The sequence below is a fragment of the Eretmochelys imbricata genome, chromosome 24, assembly GCF_965152235.1.
Source record: "Eretmochelys imbricata isolate rEreImb1 chromosome 24, rEreImb1.hap1, whole genome shotgun sequence".
NCBI classification, from domain to species: Eukaryota; Metazoa; Chordata; order Testudines; family Cheloniidae; genus Eretmochelys; species Eretmochelys imbricata.
The window spans coordinates 4,110,962-4,126,874 of record NC_135595.1 but is presented as its reverse complement, the minus strand read 5'-3'; the positions used below and the strand labels follow the sequence as shown (position 1 = coordinate 4,126,874).

Sequence of the window (15,913 nt, the reverse complement as noted above, 5' to 3'; positions counted from 1 at the left end):
TGCACCAACAGATTGTGCAAAGGGACAGAGCGGAAGGTATGGCGAGAGGAGGCCAGGAGACACAAGGGACCCGATTCTCCCCCACCCTGGGGCTCTGTGTGGTCGTGTACACCGGTGCAAAGTGCCGTCAAATCAGAAAAAAGGCCACGTTTTGTGCCCACCTTGTCCAGGTGCAAGCGACGGGGCATCCCGCCCAAGGGCTGTGGCTGGAAGGTAATTCTGAGCTGGCTCCTCAATGAACAGGGAGCCTCTGGAGTTCACCTCCCCAGGGATGGGGACTAGGTGCTCACACACATTTCTGCAGGGGACCTGGGGCTCGGGGAGGCCGTGGAGAAAAGAACTGCACTAGGCCAGGCATGAGGAGCTGACAGCACTGGGAAGAATCCGTTCAGAAAAGGGAACGTGGCCAATGCCCCACTCACCTTCTTGGCCTTGGGGAAAAAGGGCAGCCACTTGTCCTTGTCTGGGAAGGCCTGGGACTTCTCGCTGGTGCTGGCTGGCCGGGCCTCCCGCATCCGGATTCCTGTGTGGCTCATGTAGGTGCTGAGGGCAAAGGCCATGGGGGAGCTGGAAGAGAGGAAAACACAGACACGCTGCAGATCGTCCAGGACAAAACACCAGCACCGGCGCGTCAGGCGACTGGCCTCGTCTGGCCACTGCAGGGATAACTGGCCGGAAAAGAGCCGGCGAGAGGCTCAAAGCCACCGCAAGGCGTGGACGGGAGTATCCGCCCACAGCGCTCCAGAGAGGTGCGGGGAGCCCTGGAATTCCCACTGTCCAACGCTCCAAAGCACCGGGGCCTTCCCAAGGAGAGCACCTGCAGCACCGTGAGGGCGGCTGGCGCTTTGCTGACAGATGTTAGAACCCCTGGGCCCTCACCCGGCAATCCTGGCTCGCCTGGGCAACCCTTATTCCGACGAGCAGGTGCAATCAACAGGAATAGCCGGGGGGAGTCGAGATTGCAGGGTCAGGCCCGGAGTGGTTTCATGTACTTTACAAACATGGACTGATCCTCATGACAGCCCCTGTCTGCCCTGTCCTCGTTTTACTGCTGGGGAAACTGAGGCACGGGGCAGGGCAATGACTTGCCCACGGTCACACCCCACACCAGTGGCAGCCCAAAGGGAACTGTCTGTCCAGCCGCAAAGGAGACAGACATCCCAAAGGGTGCCACAATGGTCTCATACGACACTCAGCATCTTGCCGGCCAGCCCCCGAGTCTCCTTAGTCAGGGGAAAGGGGCAAGTCAGGTTACAGCTTGACTCCTGCATGACTTGCCAACTCAGGAGAAAGGCTCTTTGCCGCAAGACAAGCACACTCAGGACAGCTGGATCGTGGAGGGTTCTCACTGCACCAAAGGCCCCTTCAGATGGGCAGCTGGAGCCGAAGCCTGTTGCCACGCTCCAGCTTCTCCTGCCGTAGCTCTGGGTGAGAGATCCAGTCACCAGCAAACGGCTCCGAGCAGCAAGGGAAGGAGCCCCCCCGCCTCCTAGTCACTTCAGCTCATGGATTGGACAGACGGGCTTGCGGCTAAAGCACCGGCCCCCCAGTTCTATCCCTGGCTCTTCCAGGGACACCCTGCATGACCCTGAGCAAGTCCTTAGTCGTGCCTCAGTTTCCCCATCTACCAACTGCCCTACCTTCCCCCTGCCCCAACCCAGGAGAGTTTCATTAATGTTTGCAACGCACCCCAAGATCCACCCTGTGTCCAGCACCGAAGGAGCTGGGCCTGGGGACCTTTTCTCCTGGAATTGCTTTCCAGGACATTGCGCTATGGAATGGCTTTATTAAACAGAGAGCAGGTGCCCACCCAGCTCCAAGGCCAACTCACTTATGGGGCACGGAAGGACCCCAAGCATGAAACCCTCACTGCCGGTGTGATATCAGCAATGTCTCCCTAGCTCTGCGGAGCTCCCTGGGGGCTGTTTTTCCACAGAGCGGGGACGGTGGGGTGGGGGCGATGCAGAGGAGACCTCAGTGTGCATTTGGGGTGGGAAACCAGTTCTAGGGACAAATTTCTTCTTCCTGCTGCGACGCCGGGGCCAGTCCATGCCTTCTGCGATAGCAGGGGGCTGCTCTGCGGGACACTAGGACCCAGACAGACGCTCCCCAGCTGCCTCCACATGGGCCACTCATCCAGCGGATGACAAGTTTGTGCCACCGTTGCCTTGGCGTTGGGAGGGGAAACAGTGATCTAGCAACGAGAGGACCCCCTCCCCAAGCAATGCCCCACGTCCCCTCCCTCAGCTCTCCAGAACCCCACCCCCACAGCCACATCTGTATGGCACCATCACATCTGGATGCACACGACTGCTGGGCGCCAGGCCGACACTCACCTCCTGTCCTCTTCGTATTTCGACCTAGAGCAGGGAAAGAGGGAAGGGGTGTGAGAAACCAGGCCACCTCCGTAAACCACCATTTAATCTGCCTGATCTGAGCACAGGAGCCCAAGGGACGATGTCTCAGACCTAGCCCTTCACGGCCACGACTCAAAGCAGCCGCACTAAAGGCGCATGGCCAGATCCTTTGGCGATGTAAATCAGCAGAGCTCCTTTGACTGCAATGGGGATACAGCAATTTACACCTGAGAACCCCCCTACCCCACCCCCATATAGGGTCAATACTGCTCCAACCAGCACTGGCAAGAGGGGACAGGCCAGGGTGTAACAGATCAGGCCCCCGCAGCCCCACGCCCGCTCCTTCCCCCTGTCCCCGCACACCAGGAGCCCATTCCTTCCACCGCCCCACACACTCAGAGCCTGCTCCTTTCACTTGCGCCCCCACCACCACAGAGTCCTAACTGGACTTCAGTGGTAAAGCCATAGTGCCCAGAAGCTTGCAGGAGCGGCCCTGGGATTAATGCGCCAGGCGGAGCTGGGTTCCGCTCCCGCTCCCACAGTTGCACCCCGCTGCCGGAGCCGCTCCCGATCTCTGCTGGTGTCAGTGGGCCCAGATCCAGGCTCGGTCTGGATCGCACGCCCGACGGGGACCCGCTTGGCACTCACAGTATGTCGCCCAGCTGAGCAAGCTGCTTCTCAGCCACCTGCCGCTCCTTCTGGGGATCTCCGTCCAGATCCAGCAGGTCGTTTTCTCCATACAGGCTTCCCAGCCCCATGGTGCGCTTCGTCCTGTGGACAGACAGAGGGCCACAGGTCAGCCCCATGAGCCTCTGTGGGACAGGCAACCACCCCATCGAAGAGCTGCCCAAGACGAGGGGAGGCGAGACGCGTGGGCCTGGCCGTGGAGCAGAGGCAGTGCGAGGGCCTTACCTGTAGTCCTGGATCTGCTCCTGGATCTCGGGCATCGCCGCGCCCTGAGCCTCGGAGAAGGCGCTTCGGACGTCCTCCCCGTTCCGCAGGCGAGACTCTGGAGCCGCGGGCGGGAGGCAAGAGGAAAGCGCGCTCGTTACCAGCCGCGCTCGGCGGGGGGGGCACGGACGGCCCGGGGCACCCGCAGCATCAGGTGCCGACACGACGTGTTCCAGCTGAGGACCTCACCAGGCCTGCCAGTCAGGCAGCTGATTTCAGGGGTGCATGCCCCAGCAGCAACGGTGGGTGCTCAGCACCCCCACTAGCAGCCTCCAAGTTAAGGCCTCGTCTACCCTGGGACTCTCCCACCTGGATTCCTACCTGCAGGGGAGCTGCACCATTGCAAACCCGAATGCTCCGGGGCAGCCCCATTGTACCCCTCGATTAGCAACAGCACAGCTCACCAGGGTTCCAAGCAGGAGAAAGCCACCCTGGCGCAAAAAGCAACTCTGTCTGTTTGCATTGGGGCAGCTACACCTGGGTGCTGGAGTTGGGGGCAAATCCAGGCCTGAGCCACCCAACCCTGCCTGCAAGACAGGTATGGTAAGACAGACAGGCAGCATGGCCCGGTGGAAAGGGACTTGGGAACCCTGGCTTTTCTTGCCAGCTCTGCCACTGGCCTGCTAGGTCACCTTGGGCAAGTCACTGCCTCGCTCCGTGCCTCAGTTTCCCCTTCCGCCCTCTATCTAGTTCAATTTTAAGCTCTTCAGGGCAGGGACTCTCTCCCCCTTTGGTCATGCACAGTGGGGCCCTGATCTCAGCTGGGACCCATTAGGCACAGCCGTAAGTCTAATTAATAGTAATGTCCTCAGCCCTGTTTTACAGATGCTGTAACTGAGGCTCATACAAGGGAAGCGACTTCCCCAAGTGAGCCAGGAAAAGAACCCAGGAGTCCTGACTCCAACTCGAACCACACGGCGATGTTTCCTCCCTAATGCAGTGCAATATGAAGGGGGGAGCAAGGTCTCTCCCACGCAGACAGTCCTTCCCCAGGGAGGTTCAGAGCATGTAAAGAGTTCTGCACTCTAATAAAAGGGAATCTTTGATTTAAAGCAGCCGGTGGTCCCTGATGCCGAGATCTAATGCTGCTGCAGACACTGTCCTGCTTCAGCATTGCCTCAGAGGTCACATACACGCGCACTTACCGATTTCAGCTAGTAACTGCTCAGACACCTTTATTCTCAGAGGCTAGGAGGGAAAAAACAATGCAATTAGGTCTCCAGTAATTATTATTATTATAGGTGTGCCAGGTCGGAGGATAGGCACAGGGGGAGTGCTAATAAAGCTTGCATGCGCTTTGCTCAGCAGCTTCTGTATTTAAAAGACCAGAGCTCAGTATTTCACACCAACTGAAACAACCCGATTAAAGCGTCACCTCTTGGCACTCAACTAACGAGTCCCTGTAAAGCACTATATTTTCTACCACCATGCCTATTAAGCAACAAGGGGAAAAAATCACTTCTCTCGGAAAAGGCAACAGCCAAAACCACCCATCCCAATTAAAGCAGGCTGCCGGGCCTTGTCTGTATTGGCTTTTCCTCCCACTGCGTAGCTACACGGGTGGCAAACATCGGCGCAGACACTGTTTACAACAATGCAACACAGTTTGCACCAGGGTAATGCAAAGCACATCTTCTCTGGAGTTTGCCTCAGTGCAGCTATGCTGGTGGCAAAAAACCCAGGGGGCACAAGGCCTTGGTTAAAAGTTTTCCACACTGGGAGGCTGAACACATGGAAAGTTAGATCGCGAAGCCACACTTTAACGGTCTTCTCCTATGGGAGGAAAGCCCCATACTCGCTGGCAATGCAGCCAAGTTCCCACACTCACCGCGGTTTTCTCCAAGAAGATGTTCCAGATCTCCTTCCCCAACGCCCGGGAATCCTTGGAGTTCATTTGCTGGCAAACTTCTGCGCACAAATAGAAGAGCTGGAAGGATGGGGGAGAGAGAAGAAAAAGAACCAGAGATGAAGAAGGAAGGAGAAACACTTAATAAAGCAGCAGCGAATCCCTCCAGGAAACAGGACAGACTGTAGGAGACCTCTACAAGGGCAGATTGTGCCCTGTGCTGGGGGGAGGAATCGGAGTCCTGGGACGGCATTTCCACCTCTCACGCCTGCGTAAGTCCATTGACTTCAACAGTACACACCAGCACGACAGCAGGGGTCGGACCCAGCACTGCCTTAGCCCCACCAGTGTATGTATCTGTCGGGCCTTTGGGGCTCCTGGGTAGGACTAAGCGCAAGTAGCTACAGTCAGGACTTCATGGACAGTCAGCAAACAACACGGACCTCAGAAAATGGAGCGGGAGTGGTAAGAAATGCACCGCCCTACACTGGAGTGCTGCCCTCTTGGATCCAGGGAAGAGCGAAAGGATAGGACCTGGTCCGAAGCTGGTGGCCATCAGTGCGTGATTTCAGTGGGCTTTGGATGAGGGTTAGACAGAGGGTGGGAAATGCCCTAAATCCCCCCTCACTCCACTATATCTGCACTCCCGAGATCAAGTCAGTAGCCACCCCCAGTGCTGCAGGATGCTTCTGCTCCTGCGGCGAAGCCAGGGTCTCCGCACCCCCACCTCACAGACAGGCAGTTGCAGTAGCTGATGAGGGCGTGTTTCGCTCTTACCAGGGGGCTTGGATCCGCCTGGGAGAAGATGTAGCGCAGGAAGACGCCCAGGTGAGCCGGTCGGGATTTGAGCTTCCCCAGGTCCTGGAAGAGGGTGTCGCACTGTGGGGGGAGGGCAGGGAAAAAGCCATTCAAGCTGGGAAGAGCAAAGGGCAAGGAACAGGCTCCCCCTTCAGCTAAGGCCTTGATGAAACTGGCGTTTGCCTCCTTCCAGCCACTGGGGTCGCTGCAGCAGCTACACCCCAGGGCAGGCAGGGGAGCGGCTATTAGCTAGCACAGCCAATCCAGCTCCGGAGTCAGACTCCACCCTTGCAGCTCTGCCTGTTTGCACAGTGCAGCTACCTGGCACCGGGGCAAACCCTTAGGCTAGGCTAGGCCTAAGATAGCCAGACCCGGCCAGCAGAACAAGGGTTCCCTGTACGCTGCCTTCTACCCACTGGCCCTTGTCATCAGCTCCACAAGACGTGTGCAAAGTGAATACGACACAGCATGGAGTGGGGCAAAGGTTTGGTGGGCGCAGAGGCTGGGAAGCCCCTAGCAAACAATGCGCTTGGCCCCGAGCACGTGCCAATATCATCCCAGCTCTGGAGTGGACATCTGTAACCGCGCTGCCCTACCTACGGCTTCCAGCAGCTGGAGCATGCTCCTGCTGGTAAAGCCGGGAGGTAAGATCTGGGGACACACTCGACTGCACTCCCACTGAAAGCTCCAACTCCCAGCCCCCCCTGCTCTGACCACTAGACCCCACTCCCCTCCTAGAGCTGGGGACAGAACCCAGGAGTCCCAACCCCTACTCCCCGGCACAGCTGCTGCGGTTGCTGGTGACACCAACAGGGTAAATACAAAGATGGAGGGATGCCTTGGGAGCTGTTACCTCATTGTTGAAATACCCCGGATCGTAATCTTCCTCTGGCCCGATGATGAGAGGCCTCGGCATCCGGTCCGAACCCTGAGGAGACAGGGCCAGGCTGGGACACGGCCACCCCAACAGTAGCCACAGCTAACAGCCCCGATTCGGCCTTCAGTAACTCTAGGCTCCCCCTTCAATGGGGGGCTTCACTGGGGCCCCCTTCGCTCTCAGCTACTACGTGGCTGGCACCTCACGAAACAAGCAGTCAGGACCTCAGTTTGTCTCTCATCCCACAGACATGGCCAGCCGTAGCACTCTGGGGTCAGCACTGACCCCAGGGGGAGAGCGCCCCCACGGAGCCCTGCGCCCCACTCCCTGCAGCACTGTGTCATGGGGTCAGCACTGACTCCAGGGGGAGAGCATCCCCACGGAGCCCCACACCTCACTCCCTGCAGCACACTGTGTCATGGGGTCAGCACTGACCCCAGGGGGAGAGCATCCCCACGGAGCCCCACACCTCACTCCCTGCAGCACACAGTGTCATGGGGTCAGCACTGACTCCAGTGGGAGAGCGTCCCCACAGAGCCCCACACCTCACTCCCTGCAGCACACTGTGTCATGGGGTCAGCACTGACCCCAGGGGGAGAGCATCCCCACGGAGCCCCACACCTCACTCCCTGCAGCACACTGTGTCATGGGGTCAGCACTGACTCCAGGGGGAGAGCGTCCCCACGGAGCCCCACACCTCACTCCCTGCAGCACACTGTGTCATGGGGTCAGCACTGACTCCAGGGGGAGAGCGTCCCCACGGAGCCCCGCGCCTCACTCCCTGCAGCACACAGTGTCATGGGGTCAGCACTGACTCCAGGGGGAGAGCGTCCCCACGGAGCCCCACACCTCACTCCCTGCAGCACACTGTGTCATGGGGTCAGCACTGACTCCAGGGGGAGAGGGCCCCCACAGAGCCCTGCGCCCCACTCCCTGCAGCACACAGTGTCATGGGGTCAGCACTGACTCCAGGGGGAGAGCGTCCCCACAGAGCCCCACACCTCACTCCCTGCAGCACACAGTGTCATGGGGTCAGCACTGACTCCAGGGGGAGAGCGTCCCCACGGAGCCCCACACCTCACTCCCTGCAGCACACAGTGTCATGGGGTCAGCACTGACTCCAGGGGGAGAGCGTCCCCACGGAGCCCCACACCTCACTCCCTGCAGCACACTGTGTCATGGGGTCAGCACTGACTCCAGGGGGAGAGCGTCCCCACAGAGCCCTGCGCCCCACTCCCTGCAGCACACAGTGTCATGGGGTCAGCACTGACTCCAGGGGGAGAGCGTCCCCACGGAGCCCCACACCTCACTCCCTGCAGCACACAGTGTCATGGGGTCAGCACTGACTCCAGGGGGAGAGCGTCCCCACGGAGCCCCGCGCCCCACTCCCTGCAGCACACAGTGTCATGGGGTCAGCACTGACTCCAGGGGGAGAGCATCCCCCATTAAGTTACTCACCCCGCTCTCTGCTGCAGTTTGGGTGCTGATCAGACCCACCCCGATGAGATCACAGCCCAAGGCAGAACTGGCTACAGCCTGTCGCTGTCAATCGGACTCAACTCCACAGAGCTGGACAAGGGAGCGGGTGCAGGCCCAGCCACTCTGCCCGCGACAGCTCCCCCCAGCCTCACCTGCTCCACGACGGGCAGAAAGGGCGTGTCCGAGCCTTGGCGGCGATGGTGGTGGAACATCTTGGAGGTGATGACCGGGGAGGTGCGCGGGCTGTCGAGGCCGGGGTCGGAGAGAACGGAGTTCCGGTTCAGAGAGATCTGCTCAAGACAGCAATCATCTTACGACATTAGTAACCGAGAAGGGGGCAGCCGGGGAAACCCCCAGGGACAAAAGCAGTGCCAGGCCAGCTCAGGCTGAGAGTACCAGGCTGTGTTGACTCACATGTCTCTCAGGTCCAAGGGACCAGTGGCCACATCAAAGACCAAGGCCAACATCTAAACCGATCCAACAGCATGGCCAAATGCGAGGGAGGGTTGAACCAAATTAACAAATCAATTTCTAAACCAGTGTAATTAGATCGGTGTGCACACCTGACACCCGCTCCCAGGCTCAACTTCCGGCCTTCCCCCACGCTGCCCCGACGCCTCCACTCTTCTCAGTAGTAACCTGCAGACACCTCCCTCCCCTGCGTCTGACCGGTCTTATTGACACTGCAAATTCCTGGGGCTAGGTTGGGTACTCTTACCCATGCTCTGGGAAGCACCATGTCAATCTGTGGCTCTATATAAAGTCCTAGACCAAAAAAGACTAAGGGGGGAAATTTCCTACTTAGGACAAGATTCTTAAAGGCGTTTCGACACTTATGGGGATTTTCAAAAGGGTCTAAGCCTGCAACACCCACTGAGAGTCCCTCTAGGCACCTAAATAGTTTTAAAACTCTGGCCCTGGGACATTCTGGACAGCGGTACCCTCTGTATTGAGGGAGGAGAAGGCTGAGAGGATGGATCAATAACTGAACAGGAAGAGACTTCACTGGGATGTTGCAATGATCCTAAACCCTGACCCTTAGAAACCCCAAGACATTTAGAGTGACGGCTGTACTTACAAGATATCCAACATGCTAAGGTACGAAACCTTCACTCTGCCTGCAGGGACCCCCCTTGCAATAACACCAGGATCCTGATTTGGGGTCGATTAGACTGATTTTAAATGATGTCTGATTTTTCAACCCCCCTGCACTTAGTGAGTGCTGGAGGTTTGGGGGACAGAAGCTACTTTTCCAACAAAGCACAGAGGTCGACTCTCTGCTCTACATGCAAAATGGAGCTGGCCCTTAGCTCGGGAACAGTGAGCAGCACCTCCCTGATGCCCTTCTGTGCAGCCCTCACCTCGCTCACCGAAGGGAACCGCTCGGTGCCCGAATCCAAACCACTGTCACCGTCCTGAGAGTCCAGAGAGAGGCGACCTGGGAACGGAGGAGACACGCAGATGGAGGCCAAATTAAACCCCACAAGAGGATCAATGGCAAAGGAGACACTGAGCGATGGGAGAGGGGGCAGAGCAGTCCTCAGTCTAGACCTGTGGACCCACCTCCCCACATTCCCTTTGCCATCTCCTCTCCTCTGATGACAGGAGGGGTAGATCTGTGGGCTGGCTGAGACCCCGCAAGAGAATCAGACTGAGAATGCTTAAGGCAGGTTCTTGCAACCCCAATTTTGGCCTCTGATAAGGGAAGAGAAGCTCTGGTCTTTACCGGGGGTTACAACTCGTTAGAATCCCAGACAAGGGCCAGAGGCAAAGGAAAGCAGAAAGCCACATGCAAATGTGACTAGTCCTCCAGGCTTCGAGACCGGAGCTCTGCTGGGCACAAGATGGGAAAGCAACGCTGGGCAGCAAAGGAGGAGAAAGAGGGGGAGCCACACGGGATGTGTAGAGTGTGAAAAGGCAAAGAGCAGCGGACTAGAGCAAGGCAGGAGATGGTTTTTCTATCCCACAAAAATTTGCAATTAAAAAAATAAATTTCCCCATTCCAAATTGGGCCCAAAAGTTGAAATCTCTAACATTTCCGCAAATATCAAAATAAAATAAAATTCAGCTCGGGTCAGTCGACACCTTTTCTTCCAATACTTCTGAAACATCTCATTTCCATTTCAACCTTTTAAAAAAATGATTTTACGACAAATTAACTTAAATTTCAAAACAAAAACGTCGTTTCAAAGTGGAAAATGGAACCTTTCGTTTTGAATCCCATCCCCCACCCCCCAAAACCAGGAAATTGGCTGAAACCAACCCTTTCCCACGAACTGTTACGGTTTCAACAAATTTACATTTTCCGGTGAAAACATGTTTTGAGGAAACCTTCCCGCCCGGCTCTCCAGTGGACACTAGCAGAGGGATAACCCTGGGGTGGAGGAGAACAGGGATATGTGCAGCGTTTATCTACACCGAGCCAGGTGGCCGTCACAGGGATGCTGGCTGCAAACACTCGTGTCTCTTTACAACACATCCCATACAGCAATGCGGTTGGGCAGAACTAAAGTGGCCCTGCACCGGTGCATTCTGGGAGTCCGGGAGTCCCTATCCTATAGCACGCAGCAGTGTGACTGTTGGGAACAAAGACTTCTGGGTAATTTCCCAATGCGAGGAACTCCTGAAAGGGGACAGTTACAATGCTCGTAGCTTCCCATCTGTGCCGGAGAGACGCTATCACGGCCGAGCCGAAGCCCTCATCGCACCCAGTGCAAGCAAAGCTTGTCAAATGCCTGGGATAGCTACAGCGTCCGGAGACAAGGAGCTGCAAGCTGAAGTCGCCCAGACCAATCGTCTGTTGCGAGGGCGGACGGATGGTAGCAGCAGGTATGCACAGCTGCACGTCAACAACAGCACGACTCACCTTCTGTCCCCTGGAGACTGGCTGAGCCGGAGTTGCAGCACGGCCGCCCCAAATCCTACGATTGAAGGATACAGAGGGGTCAGTGTTGTTAGCCCTGCTTTACAGGTGGGGAAACTAAGGCACGGAAAGGGACAAGAGCCTGGTCTATAAAGGGGGCAGACCAGCTGCCTTGAATTTCAAGAGGGGCTCTCAGCACCTCCAGGGCTATGAAGCTGTCACACAGAGTCTGTGGCAGAGCTGGGAAGGGTACCCCAGAATAGGTCACGCAGGGGGGTGCGGGGGTGTTCAACCAGTTCATGCACACACAGCGCCGCACTTCCTCACTAGCCCTGCTGAACTGGTTTCAAGCCTTCACCTAACCCATTTCACCCTCAATGCCCTCTAGGTACCTACCCCCACAGTTCACGGCTCAGCCCCCAGAGGCAGTGCATTCTGGGAGATTTCACACTGCAGGAGGGCACGCCTCAGCTTGTCCATCTCCACAACGGGACTAAACCCAGTTCAGGCTTCCCCTGGCACCAACTTCTGAGGAGGGTGGAGTGTCAGGGAGGAGAGGGGGGGAGTCACATGACATTTAGAACCAGGAAGTAAGGATTCCTCTTGCATACCACCGAGCCGCTTGTTTCCTGTCGGATCTTGAGCTGCAACTGGCTGACCCTTCTGCGCGCCCCCTCGATCTGTTCCTCCAGCGTGGTGGCGGGGTTCCGGCTGTACACCTCGCAGAACCGCTGAGCAGGGAGACAAGAAGGGGGATGAGGTTACAGCCAGCCACACTGAGGGGAACCGGCACGGGGTGCAGAGCACGGAGCGGGGGCTACAAAACAAAATAAGGCGGGGGAGGGATGGATGGCTCTGATCAATACCCTGGTGTAGCTTCGGTGTGACCATACCTGCTGCTACAGGGCATCAGCTGGTGGCCAGGGGGACGAGGAAGAAAATACACCTCTCGTCCCCCAAAGATTGTACAATCGGCCTCACACTTTACTGTGGGGCGGGGAAGGTTCCTCTTCCTTGGAAACACCAGTCATGCCATGGACGGAGGCAGGAGCCTGGATTACATGGAACGGAGGTCCGAGCCGCGCGGCAGGAAGGAGAACCATGAGATTAGTTGGAACAATTGTCTTCTCTGCTACAGGCAAGATATCAGAGGAGACGGCCCACTGGTTTGATCCGACATGAAAGATTGGACTGGAAGGAGCAATAGTCCGCTCCAGGATAAGCAAAGAGGCCTAGCAGCATACTAGACAGGGCGAAGGTCTGCTCCAGTGTGGCTCACCATAGGAAGGAGACAGCCAATGCACCGTACCTGTAACTCTGCCTCCTCCTGTCTCAGCATGTTGCGGAGGATCTGAGTCGCATGCTTTTGAACTTCTGGGTCCTGCGATTTGGAACAGACGTGGGCAGAGTGAGGGGACGGACAGAGCTTTGCTTTCATCTCCCCATCTTTCCCCCCCCCCGGCCCCCCCCTCGAGTGGAGCAGCGCTGGAGAGACGCAGCAGACTGAGGACCCCGCTTTCCCATCCCCCCAGGAGATCCAGGACAAACCACCCGTGGGATCGCCGCTCCGTCCGGTTACCTGCAACGGTTTGGGTCCTGTGATGCGCTGTGGTGGAGGCAGCGGTGGCGGGGAAGGTGGCGGGGGGCACAGGGGTGCAATCCCAGGCGCCCCCGATATGCTCACGTCTTGCTGAGGACTGGAGAGCACCACTGAGGGAGGAGGAGACCCCAGGAGGGTCAGCGCAACGTAGGCACCGGCTGGAGAAGAAAAGGAGCATGGGTGGAGAGAGAGACCCACTTTATAACTAGCCAGTGGATGAGGATTTAAAATGGGGGGATCACGGCATCTAGAAGAGACCTGATCGTTGCCTCCCCCCACCCCAACCCCAAATCCACAACGCAGGAGTCTGAAACAGAAGGAGCTGCAACCGAAGCTGATCTTAAGGGTACGTCTGCACTGAAAATGCAACAGTTTCACTGCTGTACACTCACGACAGTGACGAGAGGGGTTCTCCCCTCGGCGTAGGTAATCCCCCTCTCCGAGAGGCAGTAGCGAGGTGGCTGGAAGAATTCTTCCATCAGCCTAGTGCTGTCCACACCGGGGGTTAGGCTGACGGAGCTACGTCTCTCGGGGGTGGATTTTTCACACCTCTGCGAGACACAGGTGTTCAGTGTAGACCAACCCTTAGATTAAAACGGTGGGTGATTTTCCCTCCTACCCTCAGCATTAGGGTTAATTCAGGTCACAGACGCTAGCCCACTGCACCCTATACAGGGCAGGAGGACAGTACACCACCAGCCTTAGGAGCATTTGTAAAGCGTACCCAGGAGACAGCCAAGGCACATACTAATCCCTAGTTTTTATCTTGTGCTCTTCATCCATACATCTCAAAGAGCTGTACAAAGGAGGTCAGTATCATTATCGCCATTTCACACACGGGGAAACTGAGGCACAGAGCCCAAGGCTGCCCAGGTGTACAGGCCCCCATCAGCAAGGTGGTGTGAAGACTCAGGGTCCTGGTTTGAGTCCTCACCAAGCCCAGAGAGTACCAGGGTCTAAAACACCTTCCACCTCCTCAGCTTGCTAGGAATCTCCTCCCACTCTCCCAGGCAAGGACCCATGCATCCATCACCTCCCAGGTGGAGTACTGTTATCTGTATCTGAAGACAATGGCCACGCTCCAGCTGGTGCAGAATGCAGCTGCCCACCTTCCCCCGGCTTAGGCCACCGTGAACACATCTCACTCTGCTCCCGATGCCAGTTTAAGGCTTCGGTCCTAATCGTCAAAAGCAACTGGTCAAGCCCCAGCGACGTTCGAAGACTGAACTTCAGTCTGTGACCCATGGCGACAATGATGCAGATCACAAAACGCAAGACAATGGGCACGAGACCAAGGGTCAAAGCATTCCCGGGGAAGGAGACTTTGCTATGAAATGGACGTCCAGAGGAGATGGAGCAAATCCAGAGTCAGACCGCCTTTAGGGGACGCCGAAAAACCTTCCTCTTCACCATAGCAAGCATGACACCACCTTGCCCCCCGACCCCGTACCTACAAACCCTGAAACAAACCAGCCAACACAACCAAAACCCTACCCTAGTCAAAGCATTTACCTCTCCACAGGAGAAGAGCCAGACACCCCATGAAGTCCACTGGAGACTTCACTACTGGCTATTTGCCCAGCTGCTATGGTGACGGGCAGCCGTATAAAACCCTGATGCAGACAGATGGATAAATAGAGAGCACTGTAACGCAGGGTGGAGATGACCAAATTGGCAAGGGAAGGGTTAAGCTGTTCTTGGAAGTCCCTTCAGGAAAGGGACGGGAAGTGACGTTCTCCAAAACAGCTCCTCCTGCAATAACCATAATGGGAAGCAGCAGAGATCTGGCTGCGCCCACCACTCTATTGACTGCTCCAGCTTGCAAATGACTCCCCTTCCCAACGCAGTCGGTCAGCGAGGCTCACCAATCAGCACATTTTACATCAAGCACTTTTTAAACATGGGATTGTTGGCGTTTTCGACCTGAGAGACCAGACGCCCCAGTTTGTGCATGGAGCAGGCACAGCGGTGACAGCAAGCTTCCCCACACCAGAGCACCTCAGCCCCATCCTGGAGAATCCCCTGCCTCTCCGGGGGAGAAGAGAGCTCAGTGTGCCTGGCTCATTTGGTCTCTACCCTCTCCGCTCTGCTCTTAGCCTCAGGGCCCCCTAACCCTTTCCACAATACGCCATCCCAAAACTCTCCGCCACTAGAGACCGGGGCTAGCCTATAACCAGCGACCTAGAGGGAAAAGGCCCCATTTACCCCTTCTACCTACTCACATTTGATGAGCTTCACCACCTCGAGATGGGAGCTGTTTGTCACCATTGTGCCATTCACCTGCAAGAGGAGACAGACAGCCTCAGACCCGCAGCCCCAGCGCTGGCCCACAGAGCGAAGCACTAGGGAACACCACCGGGAAGCCTCGGCTTGGGGTTTGCTGCTCACCTTGACGATCCGGTCACCCTCTTGCACCCCGGCCTTCATGGCCGCTCCTCCTGTAATGCAACAGGCAGAGGAAGGGAGTTACAGTAAATAACAATGTGCAGCCCCAGCAACATGAAAACATCCACAGTGCTCGCACCACAAGGCGCCAGGGGATTCAACACATTCCCTGCAACAGCATAAGTAGACGTTAGGGTCCAAAATCTAGGTTTTCCCTCCTCCTGTGTGGAGCTCTGTTTTATTCTATTCCATGTAGGTTCTTATATCGACCTCATCACTAATATCCAAGTGTCTTCCAGTAGTGCATTAAGCAACGTGACTACCATCTGCCATGTGTTTGTTCTCCTTTAGGGCTTCTGTCTAGGCAAGGGGATCTGTCCACACAAATCCAATTGCAGGATTGGGGCCTAAGCATCGGTAAAAGTAGCTTTATTATTTAAGCTCTTCCCCTGCCAATCCCCCTTTCTTTAATGCAACTGTTAAAAGTTTAAATACACTGAAAAATTCTCTGTTGCTAAAGCGAAGAGGAAATGTTTCCATGAGGTTCAATTCCAAACGGCGAGACTAGCAAATAAAAAAAAGCAAAGAAGGAAAGTAAATTAAAGATTCTTTCAGCTTTAATGATCTCTCATTAAAGGCAACGCAAGTCAGAACAGAGGGGCATGTCTCTCTGCAGCACTGCACCCAGGATGGTCTTTTACCCCAGCACAAAGCGGGCGTGACTGCCCAGGACAGGGCACTAGAGAACCCGACTCAC

At 56.5% G+C, this 15,913-nt stretch overlaps 1 protein-coding gene across 4 annotated transcripts in view; it reads right to left on the bottom strand.

Moving 5' to 3' along the window:
- The window catches only part of ARHGEF11 (Rho guanine nucleotide exchange factor 11), an 83,936-nt gene that overhangs the window by 22,064 nt on the left and 45,959 nt on the right, over nucleotides 1-15,913 (bottom strand). For 3 of the 4 annotated variants that reach the window (XM_077841186.1, XM_077841183.1, XM_077841185.1), the window contains 16 exons: nucleotides 15,160-15,209; nucleotides 14,994-15,051; nucleotides 12,751-12,929; nucleotides 12,481-12,552; nucleotides 11,783-11,902; nucleotides 11,175-11,229; nucleotides 9,670-9,746; nucleotides 8,461-8,598; nucleotides 6,806-6,880; nucleotides 5,932-6,033; nucleotides 5,137-5,235; nucleotides 4,454-4,496; nucleotides 3,270-3,366; nucleotides 3,006-3,128; nucleotides 2,337-2,360; nucleotides 423-567 (listed from right to left, as the gene is read on the bottom strand). In XM_077841186.1, the coding sequence (XP_077697312.1) occupies nucleotides 423-567; nucleotides 2,337-2,360; nucleotides 3,006-3,128; nucleotides 3,270-3,366; nucleotides 4,454-4,496; nucleotides 5,137-5,235; nucleotides 5,932-6,033; nucleotides 6,806-6,880; nucleotides 8,461-8,598; nucleotides 9,670-9,746; nucleotides 11,175-11,229; nucleotides 11,783-11,902; nucleotides 12,481-12,552; nucleotides 12,751-12,929; nucleotides 14,994-15,051; nucleotides 15,160-15,209 (1,457 nt within the window). The remainder of the gene's footprint in view (nucleotides 1-422; nucleotides 568-2,336; nucleotides 2,361-3,005; nucleotides 3,129-3,269; nucleotides 3,367-4,453; nucleotides 4,497-5,136; nucleotides 5,236-5,931; nucleotides 6,034-6,805; nucleotides 6,881-8,460; nucleotides 8,599-9,669; nucleotides 9,747-11,174; nucleotides 11,230-11,782; nucleotides 11,903-12,480; nucleotides 12,553-12,750; nucleotides 12,930-14,993; nucleotides 15,052-15,159; nucleotides 15,210-15,913) is intronic. The other variant, XM_077841184.1, reaches the window with a different exon arrangement.